Source organism: Centruroides sculpturatus, unplaced genomic scaffold, assembly GCF_000671375.1.
Source record: "Centruroides sculpturatus isolate CEXI.00-Female unplaced genomic scaffold, Cexi_2.0 scaffold4, whole genome shotgun sequence".
Taxonomy (NCBI): domain Eukaryota; kingdom Metazoa; phylum Arthropoda; class Arachnida; order Scorpiones; family Buthidae; genus Centruroides; species Centruroides sculpturatus.
In genome coordinates, this window is record NW_019384444.1 from 681,421 (window position 1) to 707,241 (window position 25,821).

Sequence of the window (25,821 nt, forward strand, 5' to 3'; positions counted from 1 at the left end):
GACTATATATATATTAGAAATAATTTTCTATTATCATCTAAATTTATTAATATTTTGTAAATTGTAAAATAACTAAAAATCCATATAATTGCTTATGAAAACTATATAGTAGAGCGTCGTTTATCTGAATCAATTGGGGACTGGGGTTGTTCAGATAACTTATTTTTCAAATAACCGATTATGTACGAAAAAATATATTAACTTATTCCATCCTGAAATTTTTCTCTGTTGTGTGTCGCTTTGTGTTGAATTTTCGTTGATGTTAATGCTATGTATCCCAGCGCCATCTATGGCAGTTCAAATGTATATATGTAGTAGCGCGCCTGCGCACTGCAGAGTTCTGCACCGTTGTGTACTTCAATAAAGACGTGTTGATTTAGCTGTTCATGAGAATCCGTTTCAATCCTTTTCGTAATCTAATTCCGACGTTAATACACACCAATTCTGGCGATGAGGTGGATCACAGATAATATATTTCTACAATTTTATTCAAGAATACTGAAGTTTATTTATTTTTTTCTCGACCAATTCTACGAAGTCAACACGTGGCTATCTTCAGCTAGACTTTTAACCTTCGACCCGTAAGTTACCAAATTGCTTATTATCATTGTTTTCTTTCCTTATTCGAAAATGGCAAATGCGATTAACGTTAACCCGTACAACGTAAATACTGATTGGGATGAATACGTTGAACAATTGGAAGAATTCTTTATAGCATCCGATATCGCCGACGACAGAAAAATGGTGGCTACTCTTCTTAGTCAAATGGGTCCGGTGGCTTACAAATTATTAAGGAACCTTTGTCTCCCAGATAAACCTTCTTCGAAGACATTTGCTGATTTAAAAAGTATAATGAGGTCCCATAGAAATAAATCAGTCAGTATTATTTCCGAGAGAGCGAACTTTACTCGCCGGGTACAAAAAGAAGGAGAATCGATTAACGATTTTATAGTTTGTTTAAAATCATTAAGTGAAAAGTGTGATTTTGGAGATTCCCTTGCTTCACGTTTAAGAGATCAATTCGTGTCGGGCTTGTACGACCCTAGGATTCGTTCAAATCTATTTGCTAAAAATGAGTCGGAATTAGACCTTCAGAAAGCGATCAATTATGCTATTGCTATGGAACAAGCTCTGATTGATGCAGGTCGTTTCAATAAATTGCCACTCGAAAACGATTGTTTTAAAATTCGTTCCACAAAGTTCTCTAACAGAAAGAAGGAGTTTAGTGAGAATAGTCCTAGAGATAAAACTAAGTTTGAAACAAAGAAAACCAGTACTTACATCTGTAAATCTTGTGGAAGCAAAAATCATTCCCGTGAGAATTGTAGATTTAGAACATTTACCTGTAATAAATGTGGCATTCTTGGTCATATTGCAAGGGTTTGTGGAAAAACTAAACATTCTCATGTGAGCATACACCAACTATCTCATACTGACAAAGATTCAAATGATTACTTAGAGATAGATAATTCATCTTATTTAAATCTTTTCAATATTCAAGATGTCTCCACACCAGTTCCACCTATTATTCTCACTCTTTCTATTAATAAGAAGAACATTAGTTTTGAAGTTGATACTGGCTCCCCACTTTCCATCATTTCTGAATCCACTTTCAACAGAGACTTATCATCCTTTTCTTTACATGAGTCTAAACATTTTCTTTGCACATATGGAAATTTCAAGTTGAATGTATTAGGATTTATTATAGTACCAGTTCTTTACAATCGTTCTCGCCATAAACTTCGTCTTTATGTGGTTCGTCATGGTAATGCTAACCTCATTGGAAGAGATTGGATTCGAGAGTTAAAGCTCTCATGTAAAATCAATAGTATTACTCCCAAGATTCCTCATACAAACTCTAATCTGCTTTCTCTACTAGACAAATATTCTACTGTATTTTCTGAAGGCATCGGATGTTCTAAATCAATATTCCTTCATTTAACGTTAAAACCAGATGCACATCCTATTTTTCTGAAGCCAAGGACAGTTCCTTTTTCCCTCAGGGATAAAGTTGAAGCAGAGTTATCTAGGTTAGAAAAGGCTGGAGTTATTTCTAAGATATCCAACAGTGCTTGGGCCACACCTATAATTCCAGTAGTTAAAAATGATGGTAGTGTTAAGATAGCTGGACTTTTCAATCTAACCTTGAATAAGATGTTACAAATAGATGTCCATCCAATTCCTCGTTTGGAAGAAATCTCTATGAAACTACTTGGAGGTGAGAAGTTCTCTACCTTTGACTTAAGTGATGCCTATAACCAATTCCAATTGGATGACGAAAGTAAAAATTTAGTGGTTATCAACACTCATCTTGGATTGTATAAGTGCAATCGTCTTTTATATGGTATTGCTTCTGCCCCTGCTTTATTTCAAAGAGCTATGGAAAAATTATTCTCTACCATTCCAAAAACGCAACCATATTTTGATGACTTGGTTACTTCTGGTACAAATCATTCAGACCATTTGAGTAATATTGAAAGGATCCTATCCATTTGTGAAACAGAAGGAATCAAACTAAACAAACGAAAGTGCAAATTCTTACAAGATTCTGTAAAATTTTTAGGATTTGATATTTCAAAACAAGGAATTGCTCCTTTATCATCAAAACTGGATCCTATATTAAAAGCTCATAAGCCTCGTAATGTTCATTCTCTACGCTCGTTCCTAGGTATGTTGAACTATTATTCTAAATTTGTACCTAAACTGTCTACTTACCTACACCCCCTTTACAAACTCTTACGTAAAGGATGCTCTTGGATCTGGACAAAAGAGCATGAATCTGCTTTTCAAAGTGCAAAAAACTCACTAAAACAAGCTAAACTTCTCATACATTATGATCCTAACAAAGAATTATACTTGGCTACAGATGCTTCTCAATTTGGTGTCGGCGCTGTTCTTTTCCATATTATCGACAATGTAAAACGTCCTATTTCATTTGCTAATGCTTTACTTTCGCCTGCTCAACGTCGATATTCTCAGACAGAAAAAGAGGCACTATCCATTATTTTTGGTATCAAGAAATTTAGACAATATCTTCTTGGTCGTCATTTCATTCTAGAAACAGACCATAAGCCTTTACTTGCAATTTTTGGTGATAAAAGAGGACAGAATGAGATTGTAGCTGCTAGACTACAAAGATGGAGCATCATACTGAATGATTATAATTATACAATTAAGTACATTTCTTCCGCAACTAATATCATAGCTGATGGCCTTTCCAGAAATACTACTAATGATCTATTCATAGAAGATTTTAGTAATTCAATTCCAAGTTCATTATTTAATTTGCAATTTGATTCCCTTCCTTTTACCAATAGTGCTTTTATAGAAGCATCTCGTACAGATAAACTTTTCAATGTTTTGCGTAAGTGCATCAAGAATAATTGGCATCAGGTAAATACAGCTGTTAAGCCATTTCTTAAATTCAAGGATTCCCTTTCTCTAGAAGGAAACTTAATATTTATGGGTGATAGAATATTCGTTCCTGAGAAATTTCGCAGAAATGTTCTTATTGAATTACATTCGGGACATCAAGGTATCGTTAAATCGAAAATGTTAGCAAGATCAATTGTTTGGTGGCCAGGCATTGATAGTGATCTAGAACGAACAGTGAAAGAATGTATTTTATGTCAGTCATACCATCGAAATCCTCCCTCTACCAATACTTTAAGATGGCCAATTCCTGAAGAACCTTGGAGTAGAGTGCATATCGACTTCGCTGGACCTTTCCTTGGAAAAATGTTTCTAATAGGTATTGATGCAAAAACTAAATATCCTGAAATTCAAATAATGCAATCCACAGATTCTTCTGCTACTATTCTGGCACTTAGATCTTGGTTTAGTCGTCATGGCCTTCCATTACATGTTCATTCTGATAATGGCCCTCAATTCACATCTCGTGAATTCAGAATGTTTTTAGCACAAAACGGAATTCGTCAGACATTCTCTCCGCCGTACCATCCTGCAACTAATGGAGCAGTTGAAGGATTTATCAAAACGTTTAAGTCGTCCTTAAAAAAATTAAGTCGTGAAAAGGATTTAATGACATCCCTCCTCCAATTCCTTACTTCATATCGTACTACTCCTCATTGTTCTACTGGTAAAACACCTAGTGAAATGCTATTCAACAGAAAACTTCGTTCAAGACTAGATTTGTTGCGCCCTTTAACCTTATCGGATAACAACGTAGTTCGTCCACAGCGTTCTTTCATGATAGGAGACACAATTTTTGCTCGTGACTTTTGTTCTAAAGAATATTGGGTTGCTGGTAAAGTTATTCAGAAACTTTCACCTGTTACCTATAACATTGAGCTCCCTAATGGTTCCATATGGAAACGTCATATTGATCAACTGAGATCTCGATCATCCTCATCCCTCGAATCTCAAGGTGCTTCATTCGTTCCTCTTCAGCTGTGGTGGGAAGAAGAAAATAATCCTATAGTTGAAAATATTCCCCAGAAAGACAACATGAAAAATTCATCATCAGATACTGTCTTAACTTCAGACTCCTCTAGTACTCAAGAGTCAAGTCGTAGACATCGTAAAACTCCTAGATACTTACAAGACTATGTTTGTAACTTCTCCTTAGGAGGGGATGATGCTATGTATCGCAGCGCCATCTATGGCAGTTCAAATGTATATATGTAGTAGCGCGCCTGCGCACTGCAGAGTTCTGCACCGTTATGTACTTCAATAAAGACGTGTTGATTTAGCTGTTCATGAGAATCCGTTTCAATCCTTTTTCGTAATCTAATTCCGACGTTAATACATACCTGTTAAGCCTAATGTAAACTTTTTAAAATAATAATTGTGGCTATTGTATTGTTAAAAATTATTTCTTTATTTTGTACAAACAAAATAAATGTATTGAAAAATATAAAAACAATAAAAAATTTATACTTCAGAAGTTAATTTAGTATCAAAAACATAAAATATTTGAGTAGCCCAAGACATAGCCAAAGATTGCAGCGCCACAGCACTAGTGAAAATTTAAATTTGCGAACTGGAATTCTTTCAGATAACTGACATTTCGGATGATTGACTTTCGGATAAATGACGCTCTACTGTATTATGATCATGGTAGACTGATTTTGTTATGAAAATGTGGAACTTGGCACTATTGTAATTTAAAAGACCAAACTAGATCAAGAAAATGAAAATTATTTTTTATTCAGTAACATTTTTGGCCATTCTAATCATTTTCAGCTTGCAAGAACACAAATGAATAATATAGAATTTAAATTTTAAATATGAGTCTATGAGCACTAAGTTTTGGCTCTATGGAGGCCTTATCATATACTATTTGACGTTGTTAGAGTAATCACACAGAAGTGGTAGACATGGGTTTATTATGACGACAGTATGCATTTCGGAATAAACCTGTGTCTGCCTACTTCTGTGTGATTACTCCGACAACGTCAAATAGTGTGTGATAAGTCCTCCATAGAGCCAGAACTTAGTGATCATAGACTCATATTGTAACATAAAGACAAAAAGCAAATCACCAATTTAAATTTTAAATTTAAATCATTAATTTTAGAAAACATTTATGATAGAACATAAATTAGAAAAAAATATTTTTTATAAATTGTAAAAAGTATTTTTTAACCTACAATAGGAGTAATATTATAAAACTAAGAAAATTAAGAATTTTTAACTTGAGATAGAAGCAACAATATAAGAGTAAGAAAATTTAGAAATTAATTTCTCAACAAAGACAAATTAAACATTCATAACTATCATAACTGATCTTAGTTGATATTATAAACTTTATACATATTAATAACATTAACTTTTTAGCTAAGAATTTTATTAACTATGAGTTAATATTATTTCTCTGAATGAATTTTTTAGGTCAAACAAATTTCAGATTGGAATTATCAGATCTTTTATCTTGGTTTATCTGGCTCTGTTCTTACTTTTATTGAAAAAAATTTTTTGAATATAATATATTTATAATAGGTGCTGATCATAATCCTGAAAGATCACAATCACCATAATCCCAAATGTTGAAATCTCAAAAGATCAAAATCCCAAAAAATTACAATTCCAAAAATATAATCCTGGAAAAAATAATCATAACAAATCTTTAAAAGTCATATATTAAAAATTGTACATTTTTAAACAAAATTTATTTGAGTAATGACAAACACCAAAAAACCTTTAAAAATCCAGTAACACAATTTATTTGAGTAATATATAAACACATGACAGAACACTTCATAGCCCCTTTTATACAATAAAATATTTAAAAATAGTAATAGTCAATATGTATGCACAATATGTAATACACACATATTGATTATTATTACATTAATACATAGTGGCAAAAATCAAATATATAGAATTGCAAATTATAAAAATTAATGCTGAAAATTAGCCATTTTTACTATATTTTGAAGTATTTTTTTGCAATGAGTATCTGCTTTTTTTTTCCTTTTAGGACATAGTTCTCCTTGGAGAATACGTTCATATTCATTTTCTACATGGCACACTTTTTGAAATTATTTAATGTTGAAATACTTCGATATTCACCAATATGAGCATTTCTACTAAATTTTTCCATCTTCTGTGTCATGCTTTCATGTTGTTTAGGATATGCGGAAATCATTCTGCATGTACTCATATACAGACTACACATTTTTCATTGGAAATTGAGGTTGTAGGTATTTCAGGATTTTGATTTTTGAGATTTTAATTCTTTGGGATTATGATTTTTCAGGATTTTAGCCTTTAGGAATATGTGGGATTTTATCTTTCGAGATTATGATCCAAACCATTTATAATATTTATTTTTTTATTAATTTATTAACTTACATAATAACTAAGGCTAGAACATCTAAGTACTTAAAATTGTATAAGTAGTTATAAAAAATTATAACTTATGACTTTTAGTGCCTAAGTGTCCTAAATTTAATAATAACTTTAATACTTTTAAACATTTTCTATGTAATTACAGTCAACTTGCATTAATACAAATTGCTAGGGAACAGTTGTTAGTTCACTTTATATTAATGATTTTCAGGGTCAAGGTCAAGGTCAAGGTTGTATAATTTAGGGGATTAGGGCTTAATAGGCAATTGAAATCTCTAAATTTTAATGTTTTGAATGAATTTACTAAATAAAGTTAATGTGTTTTTATAAATAAATTTTATTTTATGTTCTGAATGATTTTTAAATCAAACAAAATTAGGAAGAGATGATTTAGCTGATTAAGTGTTGAGCAATATATTAAAGTAATTTGACAAAACAAATCTAAAAGAAATCCGTGGTTTTTTCCTGTTGAAGATTGTTTTAAAAAGTAGAAAAATATCTTTTGGTGCAAAAAGAGTAAAAAAAAAAGCCAAATTTGTCACAAAGTAATCAAACCTGGCATCACTGTATGCACTTTCTGATATGTAAACTAACACATTTGCATGGGACCACATCCATTTAAAGGGATGGGCATCTTTAAACCTCAATCCCTATTTTCTGAGTACAGTAGAATGGTCCACTAAAATCAGATGTTTGAATTGCATTACAATTGGAGGATGAACCCATCATTGCTTACTAGGAGAAGAAAATTATTTACTAAAAATAGAACATTTATTACTTATATAATGAACAAACTGGATAAATATACTAATAATAAAACACACCTTTAATAATCCAGCTAATAAAAATTAAAAATGTAAAAACGTTTTGATCGTTTCTTAATGATCTTCTTCAGTTACCATAACATAGAATAAAATCGAACACAAAAAAGAACATAAATACGAAATTAAAATATAAATAATGGAAAAGTAGCTGTGTTGATAAAATAAACGAAAAATATAAATTAATCCGAAAAAATGTCCCTTAACAAAAATAAAAATAAATAAAGTCATTTTATTAGCTGGATTATTAAAGGTGTGTTTTATTAGTAGAACATTTATTACAATACTATTTTTTATTATTCACTTCAAAAAGTATAAAAAGCAGCCATTATTGGAAATAGGGTTATTTCTTGGAGGTTGTGAAGGTAATTGATTTGGTTTAACAAATTCTGACAAAGTTTTTGGTTGCTCTATGGGGTGAAAATTAATGTTGTTACAATGGCAAAATTCACTTTAACATGAAAATTTGCTCTATCAGTGTTTTAAGGTGAGTTGACTGTAATTCAGTACTTTTTTAATTCATTCTCATTTAACACATATGTTATGCACTATCACTAAAATTATCTTGTACTTAACAAAAACATATAATACATAATATTTGATTTCTAGAACCACATTCTGGATTTCGAATAGCATTTAATATGTTTGATACTGATTGCAATCAGAGAATTGATAAAAAAGAATTTTTAGTTGTAAGTTATATTTTTTTTTATTTCCTAACTTAAACTAATATAAAACTTAATAAACTTAATTTAGAGTATTGCATTGAGTAATGGTAAGAATAATATATTTTAGCAGTATTCAGAATTAAAAATATAACACTGTCCTATAACAAAAAGAAAAAAAAAGAGAGAAACAAAAAAGGGTTCCAAATTTACTGTGATGCAGACGATATTAATAAAATTTATTTTTATGCTTAACATGTAATCTTTACAAAAGTAATTCATTAATATCTATATTATGCTGTGAATGAATATAGATGCTTATCAAATGAAAGCAATAAATTAACTTACTTTAATTATTTTTATTTTGTTTGCAGCTATTGATTTAATAAATTATTTTATCTAAAAATTTTATTGTTAACATAAATTCTAAAATAATTTTCTGTTCTTTATTTATTAAAGAAGATATTTTGTAAATTCTTTTTCTATAATCAATTTCTTAAATTTAAAATATTTTTTGCTGTTTTTTTTTTCAATTAAATTTACCTGTTGTTTTCAATTTAATTATTGTTTTATTTTCTGTTTTTCTATGCTGTCTTTCTTTTATTTTTGCACATTTATTATTGACAACTGATTTAGGTTCTACACCTCACTGTAGTGTCATACTTTAGGAAAACTGCACAAAGTGTTGGGCTCTATTCTGTATCAGAAAGGAATTTTGTAAGTGAAAAAAATTCATGTTATACATCAAGTTAATTTTTCTTAAATAATAATGTGATAGTACATGTAATAATTTTAAAATTTATTTATAAAAAATATAACATTTGATAGAAAATTTTTAATGATTTTTAGTTAATTGTTTTTGTCATTAGAAATATATACATATTAGTTTTTTATGATAAATGATATAGTTAATGTCTAATTTTGATTCAGATTCAAACTAAAAATAAAAATTTGTATTATATTACATTTTTATTTTTTAAAAATATTTCTATAAAAATTAAATTCTAAACACTTAAGTGTTGCAGGAGACATTTAATGCTGAATAATAGCATTTGGCAAATTCAAATTAGCAATTTGTATCTTTCATTTAAATTTATCAGTTAGCTCAGTAAATAAAATTGCAAAGCTAAAAATTGGAAGTTGTTAATTTTGAAGAAAAATAAAATTATGAGAGAAAAGAGTTTGAAGAAAATACATTCTGTATGGAATTAAAAGTTTTTATTTTTTAATTTATTTAGTGTTTATTTATTTTTATAATTTTATTTTTAATGAAGATTAGCACCTTCTACCAGTAGAGAATGATTTTATATATTGAGTCAATTAAGAACTTTAAATAAAATTTTGGAACTACTACTATTTTTAATGTGTATAATAGACACTTATTATGTTAGGACATTAACATTTTTGATTTCATACATTGCATAGAAAAGCTCTTAATCTAAATTTTGACATTGAAAGATTGTGAACTACTGTAATTTCATGCAGATAATCCCTCGGGGATATATTTGAAAAATAATTTGAAAGGGGTGTAGGTTATATGCAGGTTTTAAATTCCAACTGAATTAAAGTTGATCCTCACTATACAACTCGCCACTGGCAAGCAATCAATCAATTGGACTGATGATTATCTATTTATATGTTTGTGAGAAATGATACCAAATGTTTAACTACATTCTCCAATGTTTTTAAAATCCTGATCTATTTTGATGGATTAAAATTTAATTTTTTTAAATAAATAACCCACATATCTGATAAAGTGAATAGCCTAATTTTAGGAATCCCATATTAAGGAATCAATTTAACACATTTTGGTCTATGGATGAGTCTTGTTTGTCAAGCCAATTTTCTCTAAAACTTGAAGGACAAATCTCACATGTTCAGTTTTATGTTATTTGATGGAGCTATATGGTTTAGACCAGGCATGGCCAACATATGGCCCACGGGCCAGGTTTAGCCTGTCTAATGAATTTATGCGAGCTGCAATTAATCTTTCAATATTAGCTACTCAAGTCTGAATAGCTCAATGAAAAATTCTGATGCCTAAATAATAAAAAAAAAAAAGGTCAACAAACTCACTGTGCATTTAGAGTTAACCCTCCATTACAAATCTCTTAAGTACAGCGTAGAATGTTGATAAAGCATGATAATGTGAAAAATGTATCTGTAATCTCTATGTACAATTCAGTCTCTACGGGGTGACACCACAATGAGATCTTGCACCACTTCAAAATCTTCCTAGGGCAGCCTCTGGTTCGGCCCGTGAAAAAAGTTTTCTTTCCAATTCGGCCCGGTGGCAAAACCTGTTGGCCACCCCTGGCTTAGACTCATCTATAATTGATGTAGGAAGTATGCTTAATGAAAAATTTATTATTTTCACTGCTAAAGCATCATGCATTGTTTAACATTTTCATGTTTTATAAAATTTCTGCATACAAAAAGTTATCAGTTGATTAAGGTTTACATTTATAAATGATAATCCCAGGTCAGAAATACAATTGAAAGCTTGTGTTGGCCCCAAACTAAGTGCCAAATAAAATGTTTTTTTAACCCAGTTGGTGTCAGACTTTTTTTAAATTTAAAAAAAGGCTTTTTTTTTTCTTTTTAATCATTATTCTGTTAATTATTTCATGTTACAGAAAATACAAAGAAACAAATTTCAAGATATGACATAATTATTATTAGTTTTTTATGATTTTTTTTTTAAATAACAAAAAACACCCCTCCCCTTCAGTCTGCTGGGCATTTGCATGAGGTTACCCTCAGTCCAGAAATTTTTATATAAATGTCATTAAATATATTTCTTTCTAGTTGTCACTTTCTAAATTACTACTAAAATTATAAGTTGAATTTTTTTTTAAAAAAACATTTTATTTATTTATTTATTTTTAAATAAATAAATAAATAAAATGTACATATTCCAGTACATGGTATTTGGAAAAGACATGCAAATTCATTATGAAGTATAATTTATTAAAAACTTAATGCAAGATAATGAGACTACTCATGTGAATAGCATAATATATTTTCAAAAAATTTCTAAGACAAAATTTACTGAGGACCTTTTGTTTAGCAGTTCAATAAATTCTAGAATGAACTCTGAACATGAGATTTGGCCAATAGCTGTTAGGACTTGACATGAAATTTAGCATGTAGCTGTTTGGAACTTCAGCTAATTTTTTCTTCATCTTGTTAATCAATCCCTGATTTAATTTTGCATGTCATCCATTGGAATAGATCAGTGTTTCTCAATGGGGGCGATATCGCCCCCATGTGGGAGTTTTTCCGTGTTGAGGGGCGATTAGTAACAATTTATATTTTGGGAGCGAAAAACAATTTTCTGGGCGATATAGTAAAATATTATATTAAGAATAATTAGATATTTTATTCGTTATATTGTACAATAATTANATTCACTTTAACATGAAAATTTGCTCTATCAGTGTTTTAAGGTGAGTTGACTGTAATTCAGTACTTTTTTAATTCATTCTCATTTAACACATATGTTATGCACTATCACTAAAATTATCTTGTACTTAACAAAAACATATAATACATAATATTTGATTTCTAGAACCACATTCTGGATTTCGAATAGCATTTAATATGTTTGATACTGATTGCAATCAGAGAATTGATAAAAAAGAATTTTTAGTTGTAAGTTATATTTTTTTTTATTTCCTAACTTAAACTAATATAAAACTTAATAAACTTAATTTAGAGTATTGCATTGAGTAATGGTAAGAATAATATATTTTAGCAGTATTCCCCAAAAAATTACAATTCCAAAAATATAATCCTGGAAAAAATAATCATAACAAATCTTTAAAAGTCATATATTAAAAATTGTACATTTTTAAACAAAATTTATTTGAGTAATGACAAACACCAAAAAACCTTTAAAAATCCAGTAACACAATTTATTTGAGTAATATATAAACACATGACAGAACACTTCATAGCCCCTTTTATACAATAAAATATTTAAAAATAGTAATAGTCAATATGTATGCACAATATGTAATACACACATATTGATTATTATTACATTAATACATAGTGGCAAAAATCAAATATATAGAATTGCAAATTATAAAAATTAATGCTGAAAATTAGCCATTTTTACTATATTTTGAAGTATTTTTTTGCAATGAGTATCTGCTTTTTTTTTCCTTTTAGGACATAGTTCTCCTTGGAGAATACGTTCATATTCATTTTCTACATGGCACACTTTTTGAAATTATTTAATGTTGAAATACTTCGATATTCACCAATATGAGCATTTCTACTAAATTTTTCCATCTTCTGTGTCATGCTTTCATGTTGTTTAGGATATGCGGAAATCATTCTGCATGTACTCATATACAGACTACACATTTTTCATTGGAAATTGAGGTTGTAGGTATTTCAGGATTTTGATTTTTGAGATTTTAATTCTTTGGGATTATGATTTTTCAGGATTTTAGCCTTTAGGAATATGTGGGATTTTATCTTTCGAGATTATGATCCAAACCATTTATAATATTTATTTTTTTATTAATTTATTAACTTACATAATAACTAAGGCTAGAACATCTAAGTACTTAAAATTGTATAAGTAGTTATAAAAAATTATAACTTATGACTTTTAGTGCCTAAGTGTCCTAAATTTAATAATAACTTTAATACTTTTAAACATTTTCTATGTAATTACAGTCAACTTGCATTAATACAAATTGCTAGGGAACAGTTGTTAGTTCACTTTATATTAATGATTTTCAGGGTCAAGGTCAAGGTCAAGGTTGTATAATTTAGGGGATTAGGGCTTAATAGGCAATTGAAATCTCTAAATTTTAATGTTTTGAATGAATTTACTAAATAAAGTTAATGTGTTTTTATAAATAAATTTTATTTTATGTTCTGAATGATTTTTAAATCAAACAAAATTAGGAAGAGATGATTTAGCTGATTAAGTGTTGAGCAATATATTAAAGTAATTTGACAAAACAAATCTAAAAGAAATCCGTGGTTTTTTCCTGTTGAAGATTGTTTTAAAAAGTAGAAAAATATCTTTTGGTGCAAAAAGAGTAAAAAAAAAAGCCAAATTTGTCACAAAGTAATCAAACCTGGCATCACTGTATGCACTTTCTGATATGTAAACTAACACATTTGCATGGGACCACATCCATTTAAAGGGATGGGCATCTTTAAACCTCAATCCCTATTTTCTGAGTACAGTAGAATGGTCCACTAAAATCAGATGTTTGAATTGCATTACAATTGGAGGATGAACCCATCATTGCTTACTAGGAGAAGAAAATTATTTACTAAAAATAGAACATTTATTACTTATATAATGAACAAACTGGATAAATATACTAATAATAAAACACACCTTTAATAATCCAGCTAATAAAAATTAAAAATGTAAAAACGTTTTGATCGTTTCTTAATGATCTTCTTCAGTTACCATAACATAGAATAAAATCGAACACAAAAAAGAACATAAATACGAAATTAAAATATAAATAATGGAAAAGTAGCTGTGTTGATAAAATAAACGAAAAATATAAATTAATCCGAAAAAATGTCCCTTAACAAAAATAAAAATAAATAAAGTCATTTTATTAGCTGGATTATTAAAGGTGTGTTTTATTAGTAGAACATTTATTACAATACTATTTTTTATTATTCACTTCAAAAAGTATAAAAAGCAGCCATTATTGGAAATAGGGTTATTTCTTGGAGGTTGTGAAGGTAATTGATTTGGTTTAACAAATTCTGACAAAGTTTTTGGTTGCTCTATGGGGTGAAAATTAATGTTGTTACAATGGCAAAATTCACTTTAACATGAAAATTTGCTCTATCAGTGTTTTAAGGTGAGTTGACTGTAATTCAGTACTTTTTTAATTCATTCTCATTTAACACATATGTTATGCACTATCACTAAAATTATCTTGTACTTAACAAAAACATATAATACATAATATTTGATTTCTAGAACCACATTCTGGATTTCGAATAGCATTTAATATGTTTGATACTGATTGCAATCAGAGAATTGATAAAAAAGAATTTTTAGTTGTAAGTTATATTTTTTTTTATTTCCTAACTTAAACTAATATAAAACTTAATAAACTTAATTTAGAGTATTGCATTGAGTAATGGTAAGAATAATATATTTTAGCAGTATTCAGAATTAAAAATATAACACTGTCCTATAACAAAAAGAAAAAAAAAGAGAGAAACAAAAAAGGGTTCCAAATTTACTGTGATGCAGACGATATTAATAAAATTTATTTTTATGCTTAACATGTAATCTTTACAAAAGTAATTCATTAATATCTATATTATGCTGTGAATGAATATAGATGCTTATCAAATGAAAGCAATAAATTAACTTACTTTAATTATTTTTATTTTGTTTGCAGCTATTGATTTAATAAATTATTTTATCTAAAAATTTTATTGTTAACATAAATTCTAAAATAATTTTCTGTTCTTTATTTATTAAAGAAGATATTTTGTAAATTCTTTTTCTATAATCAATTTCTTAAATTTAAAATATTTTTTGCTGTTTTTTTTTTCAATTAAATTTACCTGTTGTTTTCAATTTAATTATTGTTTTATTTTCTGTTTTTCTATGCTGTCTTTCTTTTATTTTTGCACATTTATTATTGACAACTGATTTAGGTTCTACACCTCACTGTAGTGTCATACTTTAGGAAAACTGCACAAAGTGTTGGGCTCTATTCTGTATCAGAAAGGAATTTTGTAAGTGAAAAAAATTCATGTTATACATCAAGTTAATTTTTCTTAAATAATAATGTGATAGTACATGTAATAATTTTAAAATTTATTTATAAAAAATATAACATTTGATAGAAAATTTTTAATGATTTTTAGTTAATTGTTTTTGTCATTAGAAATATATACATATTAGTTTTTTATGATAAATGATATAGTTAATGTCTAATTTTGATTCAGATTCAAACTAAAAATAAAAATTTGTATTATATTACATTTTTATTTTTTAAAAATATTTCTATAAAAATTAAATTCTAAACACTTAAGTGTTGCAGGAGACATTTAATGCTGAATAATAGCATTTGGCAAATTCAAATTAGCAATTTGTATCTTTCATTTAAATTTATCAGTTAGCTCAGTAAATAAAATTGCAAAGCTAAAAATTGGAAGTTGTTAATTTTGAAGAAAAATAAAATTATGAGAGAAAAGAGTTTGAAGAAAATACATTCTGTATGGAATTAAAAGTTTTTATTTTTTAATTTATTTAGTGTTTATTTATTTTTATAATTTTATTTTTAATGAAGATTAGCACCTTCTACCAGTAGAGAATGATTTTATATATTGAGTCAATTAAGAACTTTAAATAAAATTTTGGAACTACTACTATTTTTAATGTGTATAATAGACACTTATTATGTTAGGACATTAACATTTTTGATTTCATACATTGCATAGAAAAGCTCTTAATCTAAATTTTGACATTGAAAGATTGTGAACTACTGTAATTTCATGCAGATAATCCCTCGGGGATATATTTGAAAAATAATTTGAAAGGGGTGTAGGTTATATGCAGGTTTTAAATTCCAACTGAATTAAAGTTGATCCTCACTATACAACTCGCCACTGGCAAGCAATCAATCAATTGGACTGATGATTATCTATTTATATGTTTGTGAGAAATGATACCAAATGTTTAACTACATTCTCCAATGTTTTTAAAATCCTGATCTATTTTGATGGATTAAAATTTAATTTTTTTAAATAAATAACCCACATATCTGATAAAGTGAATAGCCTAATTTTAGGAATCCCATATTAAGGAATCAATTTAACACATTTTGGTCTATGGATGAGTCTTGTTTGTCAAGCCAATTTTCTCTAAAACTTGAAGGACAAATCTCACATGTTCAGTTTTATGTTATTTGATGGAGCTATATGGTTTAGACCAGGCATGGCCAACATATGGCCCACGGGCCAGGTTTAGCCTGTCTAATGAATTTATGCGAGCTGCAATTAATCTTTCAATATTAGCTACTCAAGTCTGAATAGCTCAATGAAAAATTCTGATGCCTAAATAATAAAAAAAAAAAAGGTCAACAAACTCACTGTGCATTTAGAGTTAACCCTCCATTACAAATCTCTTAAGTACAGCGTAGAATGTTGATAAAGCATGATAATGTGAAAAATGTATCTGTAATCTCTATGTACAATTCAGTCTCTACGGGGTGACACCACAATGAGATCTTGCACCACTTCAAAATCTTCCTAGGGCAGCCTCTGGTTCGGCCCGTGAAAAAAGTTTTCTTTCCAATTCGGCCCGGTGGCAAAACCTGTTGGCCACCCCTGGCTTAGACTCATCTATAATTGATGTAGGAAGTATGCTTAATGAAAAATTTATTATTTTCACTGCTAAAGCATCATGCATTGTTTAACATTTTCATGTTTTATAAAATTTCTGCATACAAAAAGTTATCAGTTGATTAAGGTTTACATTTATAAATGATAATCCCAGGTCAGAAATACAATTGAAAGCTTGTGTTGGCCCCAAACTAAGTGCCAAATAAAATGTTTTTTTAACCCAGTTGGTGTCAGACTTTTTTTAAATTTAAAAAAAGGCTTTTTTTTTTCTTTTTAATCATTATTCTGTTAATTATTTCATGTTACAGAAAATACAAAGAAACAAATTTCAAGATATGACATAATTATTATTAGTTTTTTATGATTTTTTTTTTAAATAACAAAAAACACCCCTCCCCTTCAGTCTGCTGGGCATTTGCATGAGGTTACCCTCAGTCCAGAAATTTTTATATAAATGTCATTAAATATATTTCTTTCTAGTTGTCACTTTCTAAATTACTACTAAAATTATAAGTTGAATTTTTTTTTAAAAAAACATTTTATTTATTTATTTATTTTTAAATAAATAAATAAATAAAATGTACATATTCCAGTACATGGTATTTGGAAAAGACATGCAAATTCATTATGAAGTATAATTTATTAAAAACTTAATGCAAGATAATGAGACTACTCATGTGAATAGCATAATATATTTTCAAAAAATTTCTAAGACAAAATTTACTGAGGACCTTTTGTTTAGCAGTTCAATAAATTCTAGAATGAACTCTGAACATGAGATTTGGCCAATAGCTGTTAGGACTTGACATGAAATTTAGCATGTAGCTGTTTGGAACTTCAGCTAATTTTTTCTTCATCTTGTTAATCAATCCCTGATTTAATTTTGCATGTCATCCATTGGAATAGATCAGTGTTTCTCAATGGGGGCGATATCGCCCCCATGTGGGAGTTTTTCCGTGTTGAGGGGCGATTAGTAACAATTTATATTTTGGGAGCGAAAAACAATTTTCTGGGCGATATAGTAAAATATTATATTAAGAATAATTAGATATTTTATTCGTTATATTGTACAATAATTAAACAAATAACATTATACTAGTCACTAGTCTATTCAATNTTATTCAAAAAATTTTTCGGAAAAAAAAAGATTGCTATGGATATGATTATATCCTTTTCCACGGACTTGCTTCCTTGTTTGGAGGTGACACATCGAATGTGTCACTAGGAATCAAATGCAAAAATCGGCATTGGACGTGAAGGACGATTTTACCAAAAAAGGACAAGCGTTGCGAGGGGGAGGACCCCTAAATAAGGGAAAAGGTCTGATGGCCCGACAGGAGAGTTTTTCCATCCTCGAAGGTTGTTCGTGTGTGTACACTCGGATACACTTCACTGCCGATGCTCCTTCAATAGCCAGTGATCAGAAGCTTAACCACTGATAGCCAATGACCCCAAGTACCCACCAAGGACATGTCTCCATCGAAAAAAGACCCAAATCAAGAGAGCGCTCTTCAGGTAAATACCACGTGCGAACATTTGTAAACTCTCTTTCGCTTAAAGCATATGTGTAATTAGTTTATATAATCAACAAACAGGTATTATTTTCTATAATCGAATTGTAAAGTGCACTTCTTTAGCTTAATTGGTCTCCATCCCGAGTCCAAGCACCTACAAATGTGATGGCTCATGCGAACAAGACAGAAATTGCAGCCATTTAGGTTTCTGTGTATACCTTAAAGACACAGTGGTGTCAGTCCTGACAAACTTGTCATTGCAATGTGGTGTCGACCTTTTGGTCCCGTAGTGTTGAAGCATAGGGGGCGCTTTGTGCATTGTCACAGTTGTATCTTATTTGTTTATTGATGTTATATGCATTTATTTAAAATTCAATTTAAGACATATGTATGAATTAAAATAAAATGTATGTAAATGTATGGGAAATGGATAATTTACAATACAACCATTCACAATACAACCACTAGATGGTATGCATTATGTACATAACCTGGGGTACACCTGTATAGTTCAAATTCATACTTTGATATACAGTAGAGCGTCGATTATCTGAATCAATTGGGGACTGGGGTTGTTCGGAAGATCGATGTTTCGGATAATCGATTATATACGAAAAAATATATTAATTTGTCCCATCTTGACATTTTTCTCCGTTGCGTGTCAAGATCTATTTTCCTTACTAAATCTAAATTCATCTGAGCAACATATGATATCCTTCAAAACATTACCTAATAAATACTTATATTGAATATGAAGAGATATGTTTGAAGATTAATATTTGTGATAAAGGTTTAGTGTATAATAAACACTGAATACTAAATACTCTGTTGATATTGATGTTAGAATCTGAAAACTTAATTAATGTGTGCAAATTTAAATTATCAGTGGACACTTTGTCATTGAGAACGTTTAATAATTAGTAAATTTTATTTTATTTAATTTTGATGTGTTTGGGAAGAAAACTATTGTACAGGCATATTCCAGGTTATGATAAAATAAACCGCAGATACGACCGTCATATATTTGTATCCCTCCCGTGATCTGACTAAGCTATCCCCACCGATACAATGCTTCATTTGTTCCAAGTATTGCCACTTGTCTGGTTTTTGCATTATGTCTGGATATCCAGTTGAAGACCAAAAAATGTCTGGGTTTTAACAAAATTTGGCAAATTGTCATTAATTAATTATTTTTGAATAATACAGTAGAGCATCGTTTATCTGAAAGTCAGCTATCCGAAATGTCAGTNCTCCCCATTCTCTTGACCTTTAATCACCAAAATTTAATAACATCAATCCCCTTAATAACTAAACCACCCTGCAAGATTTCAGAAATTTTCAACAAAAAGCACAGGAGTTATTAAATCACTATCGAAATAAAATATGTATGGAACTGTGTCTTCTATAAATATGCAAAGTTATGTAAATCTGTTGTAAAATACATATATGTAAGTTACATCCAAGCTTTTAGTTATGTAGAGGCTGGACTTGACAGGAAAATTTTATTCAAAAAATTTTCCGATAGAAAATTTGTTTTTCGTTTTGAAAAGGAAAAAATATCTTTTGGTGCAAAAAGAGTAAAAAAAAAGCCAAATTTGTCACAAAGTAATCAAACCTGGCATCACTGTATGCACTTTCTGATATGTAAACTAACACATTTGCATGGGACCACATCCATTTAAAGGGATGGGCATCTTTAAACCTCAATCCCTATTTTCTGAGTACAGTAGAATGGTCCACTAAAATCAGATGTTTGAATTGCATTACAATTGGAGGATGAACCCATCATTGCTTACTAGGAGAAGAAAATTATTTACTAAAAATAGAACATTTATTACTTATATAATGAACAAACTGGATAAATATACTAATAATAAAACACACCTTTAATAATCCAGCTAATAAAAATTAAAAATGTAAAAACGTTTTGATCGTTTCTTAATGATCTTCTTCAGTTACCATAACATAGAATAAAATCGAACACAAAAAAGAACATAAATACGAAATTAAAATATAAATAATGGAAAAGTAGCTGTGTTGATAAAATAAACGAAAAATATAAATTAATCCGAAAAAATGTCCCTTAACAAAAATAAAAATAAATAAAGTCATTTTATTAGCTGGATTATTAAAGGTGTGTTTTATTAGTAGAACATTTATTACAATACTATTTTTTATTATTCACTTCAAAAAGTATAAAAAGCAGCCATTATTGGAAATAGGGTTATTTCTTGGAGGTTGTGAAGGTAATTGATTTGGTTTAACAAATTCTGACAAAGTTTTTGGTTGCTCTATGGGGTGAAAATTAATGTTGTTACAATGGCAAAATTCACTTTAACATGAAAATTTGCTCTATCAGTGTTTTAAGGTGAGTTGACTGTAATTCAGTACTTTTTTAATTCATTCTCATTTAACACATATGTTATGCACTATCACTAAAATTATCTTGTACTTAACAAAAACATATAATACATAATATTTGATTTCTAGAACCACATTCTGGATTTCGAATAGCATTTAATATGTTTGATACTGATTGCAATCAGAGAATTGATAAAAAAGAATTTTTAGTTGTAAGTTATATTTTTTTTTATTTCCTAACTTAAACTAATATAAAACTTAATAAACTTAATTTAGAGTATTGCATTGAGTAATGGTAAGAATAATATATTTTAGCAGTATTCAGAATTAAAAATATAACACTGTCCTATAACAAAAAGAAAAAAAAAGAGAGAAACAAAAAAGGGTTCCAAATTTACTGTGATGCAGACGATATTAATAAAATTTATTTTTATGCTTAACATGTAATCTTTACAAAAGTAATTCATTAATATCTATATTATGCTGTGAATGAATATAGATGCTTATCAAATGAAAGCAATAAATTAACTTACTTTAATTATTTTTATTTTGTTTGCAGCTATTGATTTAATAAATTATTTTATCTAAAAATTTTATTGTTAACATAAATTCTAAAATAATTTTCTGTTCTTTATTTATTAAAGAAGATATTTTGTAAATTCTTTTTCTATAATCAATTTCTTAAATTTAAAATATTTTTTGCTGTTTTTTTTTTCAATTAAATTTACCTGTTGTTTTCAATTTAATTATTGTTTTATTTTCTGTTTTTCTATGCTGTCTTTCTTTTATTTTTGCACATTTATTATTGACAACTGATTTAGGTTCTACACCTCACTGTAGTGTCATACTTTAGGAAAACTGCACAAAGTGTTGGGCTCTATTCTGTATCAGAAAGGAATTTTGTAAGTGAAAAAAATTCATGTTATACATCAAGTTAATTTTTCTTAAATAATAATGTGATAGTACATGTAATAATTTTAAAATTTATTTATAAAAAATATAACATTTGATAGAAAATTTTTAATGATTTTTAGTTAATTGTTTTTGTCATTAGAAATATATACATATTAGTTTTTTATGATAAATGATATAGTTAATGTCTAATTTTGATTCAGATTCAAACTAAAAATAAAAATTTGTATTATATTACATTTTTATTTTTTAAAAATATTTCTATAAAAATTAAATTCTAAACACTTAAGTGTTGCAGGAGACATTTAATGCTGAATAATAGCATTTGGCAAATTCAAATTAGCAATTTGTATCTTTCATTTAAATTTATCAGTTAGCTCAGTAAATAAAATTGCAAAGCTAAAAATTGGAAGTTGTTAATTTTGAAGAAAAATAAAATTATGAGAGAAAAGAGTTTGAAGAAAATACATTCTGTATGGAATTAAAAGTTTTTATTTTTTAATTTATTTAGTGTTTATTTATTTTTATAATTTTATTTTTAATGAAGATTAGCACCTTCTACCAGTAGAGAATGATTTTATATATTGAGTCAATTAAGAACTTTAAATAAAATTTTGGAACTACTACTATTTTTAATGTGTATAATAGACACTTATTATGTTAGGACATTAACATTTTTGATTTCATACATTGCATAGAAAAGCTCTTAATCTAAATTTTGACATTGAAAGATTGTGAACTACTGTAATTTCATGCAGATAATCCCTCGGGGATATATTTGAAAAATAATTTGAAAGGGGTGTAGGTTATATGCAGGTTTTAAATTCCAACTGAATTAAAGTTGATCCTCACTATACAACTCGCCACTGGCAAGCAATCAATCAATTGGACTGATGATTATCTATTTATATGTTTGTGAGAAATGATACCAAATGTTTAACTACATTCTCCAATGTTTTTAAAATCCTGATCTATTTTGATGGATTAAAATTTAATTTTTTTAAATAAATAACCCACATATCTGATAAAGTGAATAGCCTAATTTTAGGAATCCCATATTAAGGAATCAATTTAACACATTTTGGTCTATGGATGAGTCTTGTTTGTCAAGCCAATTTTCTCTAAAACTTGAAGGACAAATCTCACATGTTCAGTTTTATGTTATTTGATGGAGCTATATGGTTTAGACCAGGCATGGCCAACATATGGCCCACGGGCCAGGTTTAGCCTGTCTAATGAATTTATGCGAGCTGCAATTAATCTTTCAATATTAGCTACTCAAGTCTGAATAGCTCAATGAAAAATTCTGATGCCTAAATAATAAAAAAAAAAAAGGTCAACAAACTCACTGTGCATTTAGAGTTAACCCTCCATTACAAATCTCTTAAGTACAGCGTAGAATGTTGATAAAGCATGATAATGTGAAAAATGTATCTGTAATCTCTATGTACAATTCAGTCTCTACGGGGTGACACCACAATGAGATCTTGCACCACTTCAAAATCTTCCTAGGGCAGCCTCTGGTTCGGCCCGTGAAAAAAGTTTTCTTTCCAATTCGGCCCGGTGGCAAAACCTGTTGGCCACCCCTGGCTTAGACTCATCTATAATTGATGTAGGAAGTATGCTTAATGAAAAATTTATTATTTTCACTGCTAAAGCATCATGCATTGTTTAACATTTTCATGTTTTATAAAATTTCTGCATACAAAAAGTTATCAGTTGATTAAGGTTTACATTTATAAATGATAATCCCAGGTCAGAAATACAATTGAAAGCTTGTGTTGGCCCCAAACTAAGTGCCAAATAAAATGTTTTTTTAACCCAGTTGGTGTCAGACTTTTTTTAAATTTAAAAAAAGGCTTTTTTTTTTCTTTTTAATCATTATTCTGTTAATTATTTCATGTTACAGAAAATACAAAGAAACAAATTTCAAGATATGACATAATTATTATTAGTTTTTTATGATTTTTTTTTTAAATAACAAAAAACACCCCTCCCCTTCAGTCTGCTGGGCATTTGCATGAGGTTACCCTCAGTCCAGAAATTTTTATATAAATGTCATTAAATATATTTCTTTCTAGTTGTCACTTTCTAAATTACTACTAAAATTATAAGTTGAATTTTTTTTTAAAAAAACATTTTATTTATTTATTTATTTTTAAATAAATAAATAAATAAAATGTACATATTCCAGTACATGGTATTTGGAAAAGACATGCAAATTCATTATGAAGTATAATTTATTAAAAACTTAATGCAAGATAATGAGACTACTCATGTGAATAGCATAATATATTTTCAAAAAATTTCTAAGACAAAATTTACTGAGGACCTTTTGTTTAGCAGTTCAATAAATTCTAGAATGAACTCTGAACATGAGATTTGGCCAATAGCTGTTAGGACTTGACATGAAATTTAGCATGTAGCTGTTTGGAACTTCAGCTAATTTTTTCTTCATCTTGTTAATCAATCCCTGATTTAATTTTGCATGTCATCCATTGGAATAGATCAGTGTTTCTCAATGGGGGCGATATCGCCCCCATGTGGGAGTTTTTCCGTGTTGAGGGGCGATTAGTAACAATTTATATTTTGGGAGCGAAAAACAATTTTCTGGGCGATATAGTAAAATATTATATTAAGAATAATTAGATATTTTATTCGTTATATTGTACAATAATTAAACAAATAACATTATACTAGTCACTAGTCTATTCAATGCGAATAGACTAGTGACTAGTATAATGNTTTTTGTTAAATTTTTTTGTATTTATTTTATAAAAACAATAAGGTATGAAAAGTTTTAATTAATTTATAAGTAATTTTTATAAGATCTATTTTCCTTACTAAATCTAAATTCATCTGAGCAACATATGATATCCTTCAAAACATTACCTAATAAATACTTATATTGAATATGAAGAGATATGTTTGAAGATTAATATTTGTGATAAAGGTTTAGTGTATAATAAACACTGAATACTAAATACTCTGTTGATATTGATGTTAGAATCTGAAAACTTAATTAATGTGTGCAAATTTAAATTATCAGTGGACACTTTGTCATTGAGAACGTTTAATAATTAGTAAATTTTATTTTATTTAATTTTGATGTGTTTGGGAAGAAAACTATTGTACAGGCATATTCCAGGTTATGATAAAATAAACCGCAGATACGACCGTCATATATTTGTATCCCTCCCGTGATCCGACTAAGCTATCCCCACCGATACAATGCTTCATTTGTTCCAAGTATTGCCACTTGTCTGGTTTTTGCATTATGTCTGGATATCCAGTTGAAGACCAAAAAATGTCTGGGTTTTAACAAAATTTGGCAAATTGTCATTAATTAATTATTTTTGAATAATACAGTAGAGCATCGTTTATCTGAAAGTCAGCTATCCGAAATGTCGGTTATCCAAAAGAATTCCAGTCGGCAAATTTAAATTTTCGCTAGTGCTGTGGCGCTGCAATCTTTGGCTATATCTCGGACTACTCCAATATTTTTTTTTGTTGATGTGTGTGTTTTAGCTGGCAGCACTGGCACTTTTGTGTGGTGTTTTTCCGAGGACTGTGTGTCATGCTGAAACAAACTTTTTTGATACTAGATTAACTTCTAAAGTATAACTTTTTTTGTTTTTATATTTTTCAATATATTTATTTTGTTTGTAAAAAATAAAGAAATAATTTTAACGATACAATAGCCACGATTATTATTTTAAAAAGTTTATGTTAGGCTTAACATCGACGAAAATTCAACGCGAAGCGACAGGCAACGGAGAAAAATTTCAACACAGGATAGGTTAATATATTTTTTCGTACATAATTGGTTATCCGAAAAATAAGTTATCTGAACAACCTCAGTTTCCAATTGATTCGGATAAACGACGCTCTACTGTATAGTTGATTTTACACATTGTAAGAATAGTGGACAATTGTGGATGCTAATCTCAAAATTTGTAAAGTATAATGTAGATGATATTGAAACTTCTGATATGTTAACTAATCAAGTTTTTCAACAGGAGAGGAGATTGAATTTAGAAATTGAACAGCTCATTGAAACCCATGAGGAAAAATTAGTAAATGCACAATTGATAAAGATCCTACATGAAGAAAATATTCTAAGGATGACTGATGAAGACACAGACATTGATCCAACACCATTCAAAACATTGGAAATTAAAGGGATTGCATTAATTTAAAATAAAAATCCAGCAACAAGTTGCTTAACTTTCCTGGCAACATTTAGTGGTGCCTTCTGTTACGATATTTTATTTTTGAAACTTTTATATTTTTAACTCTAATAAAATGACAAAAAGTTTAATTTTCAGGGTAGGGACAGGTTTTTAAAAAATTGTAAATGCTAATAATGAGTAA

At 28.6% G+C, this 25,821-nt stretch overlaps 2 protein-coding genes across 2 annotated transcripts in view; both read left to right on the top strand.

Annotated features, from left to right (window-relative positions):
• Nucleotides 1–25,821, top strand: part of LOC111620289 (calcium uptake protein 3, mitochondrial-like) — an 85,389-nt gene that overhangs the window by 11,452 nt on the left and 48,116 nt on the right. The window contains exons 5-6 of the mRNA XM_023362193.1: nt 8,244–8,326; nt 8,936–9,016. Of these exons, the coding sequence (XP_023217961.1) occupies nt 8,244–8,326; nt 8,936–9,016 (164 nt within the window). The remainder of the gene's footprint in view (nt 1–8,243; nt 8,327–8,935; nt 9,017–25,821) is intronic.
• On the top strand, nt 578–4,816 carry LOC111620288 (uncharacterized protein K02A2.6-like). Its single transcript, XM_023362191.1, has one exon. The coding sequence runs from the start codon at nt 631–633 to the stop codon at nt 4,645–4,647; it is 4,017 nt and encodes a 1,338-aa protein (XP_023217959.1). The 5' UTR covers nt 578–630; the 3' UTR covers nt 4,648–4,816.

Coding starts and splice junctions, on each gene's coding strand:
- LOC111620288 (XM_023362191.1), top strand. CDS start 631: ATGGCAAATGCGATTAACGTTAACCCGTACAACGTAAATACTGATTGG.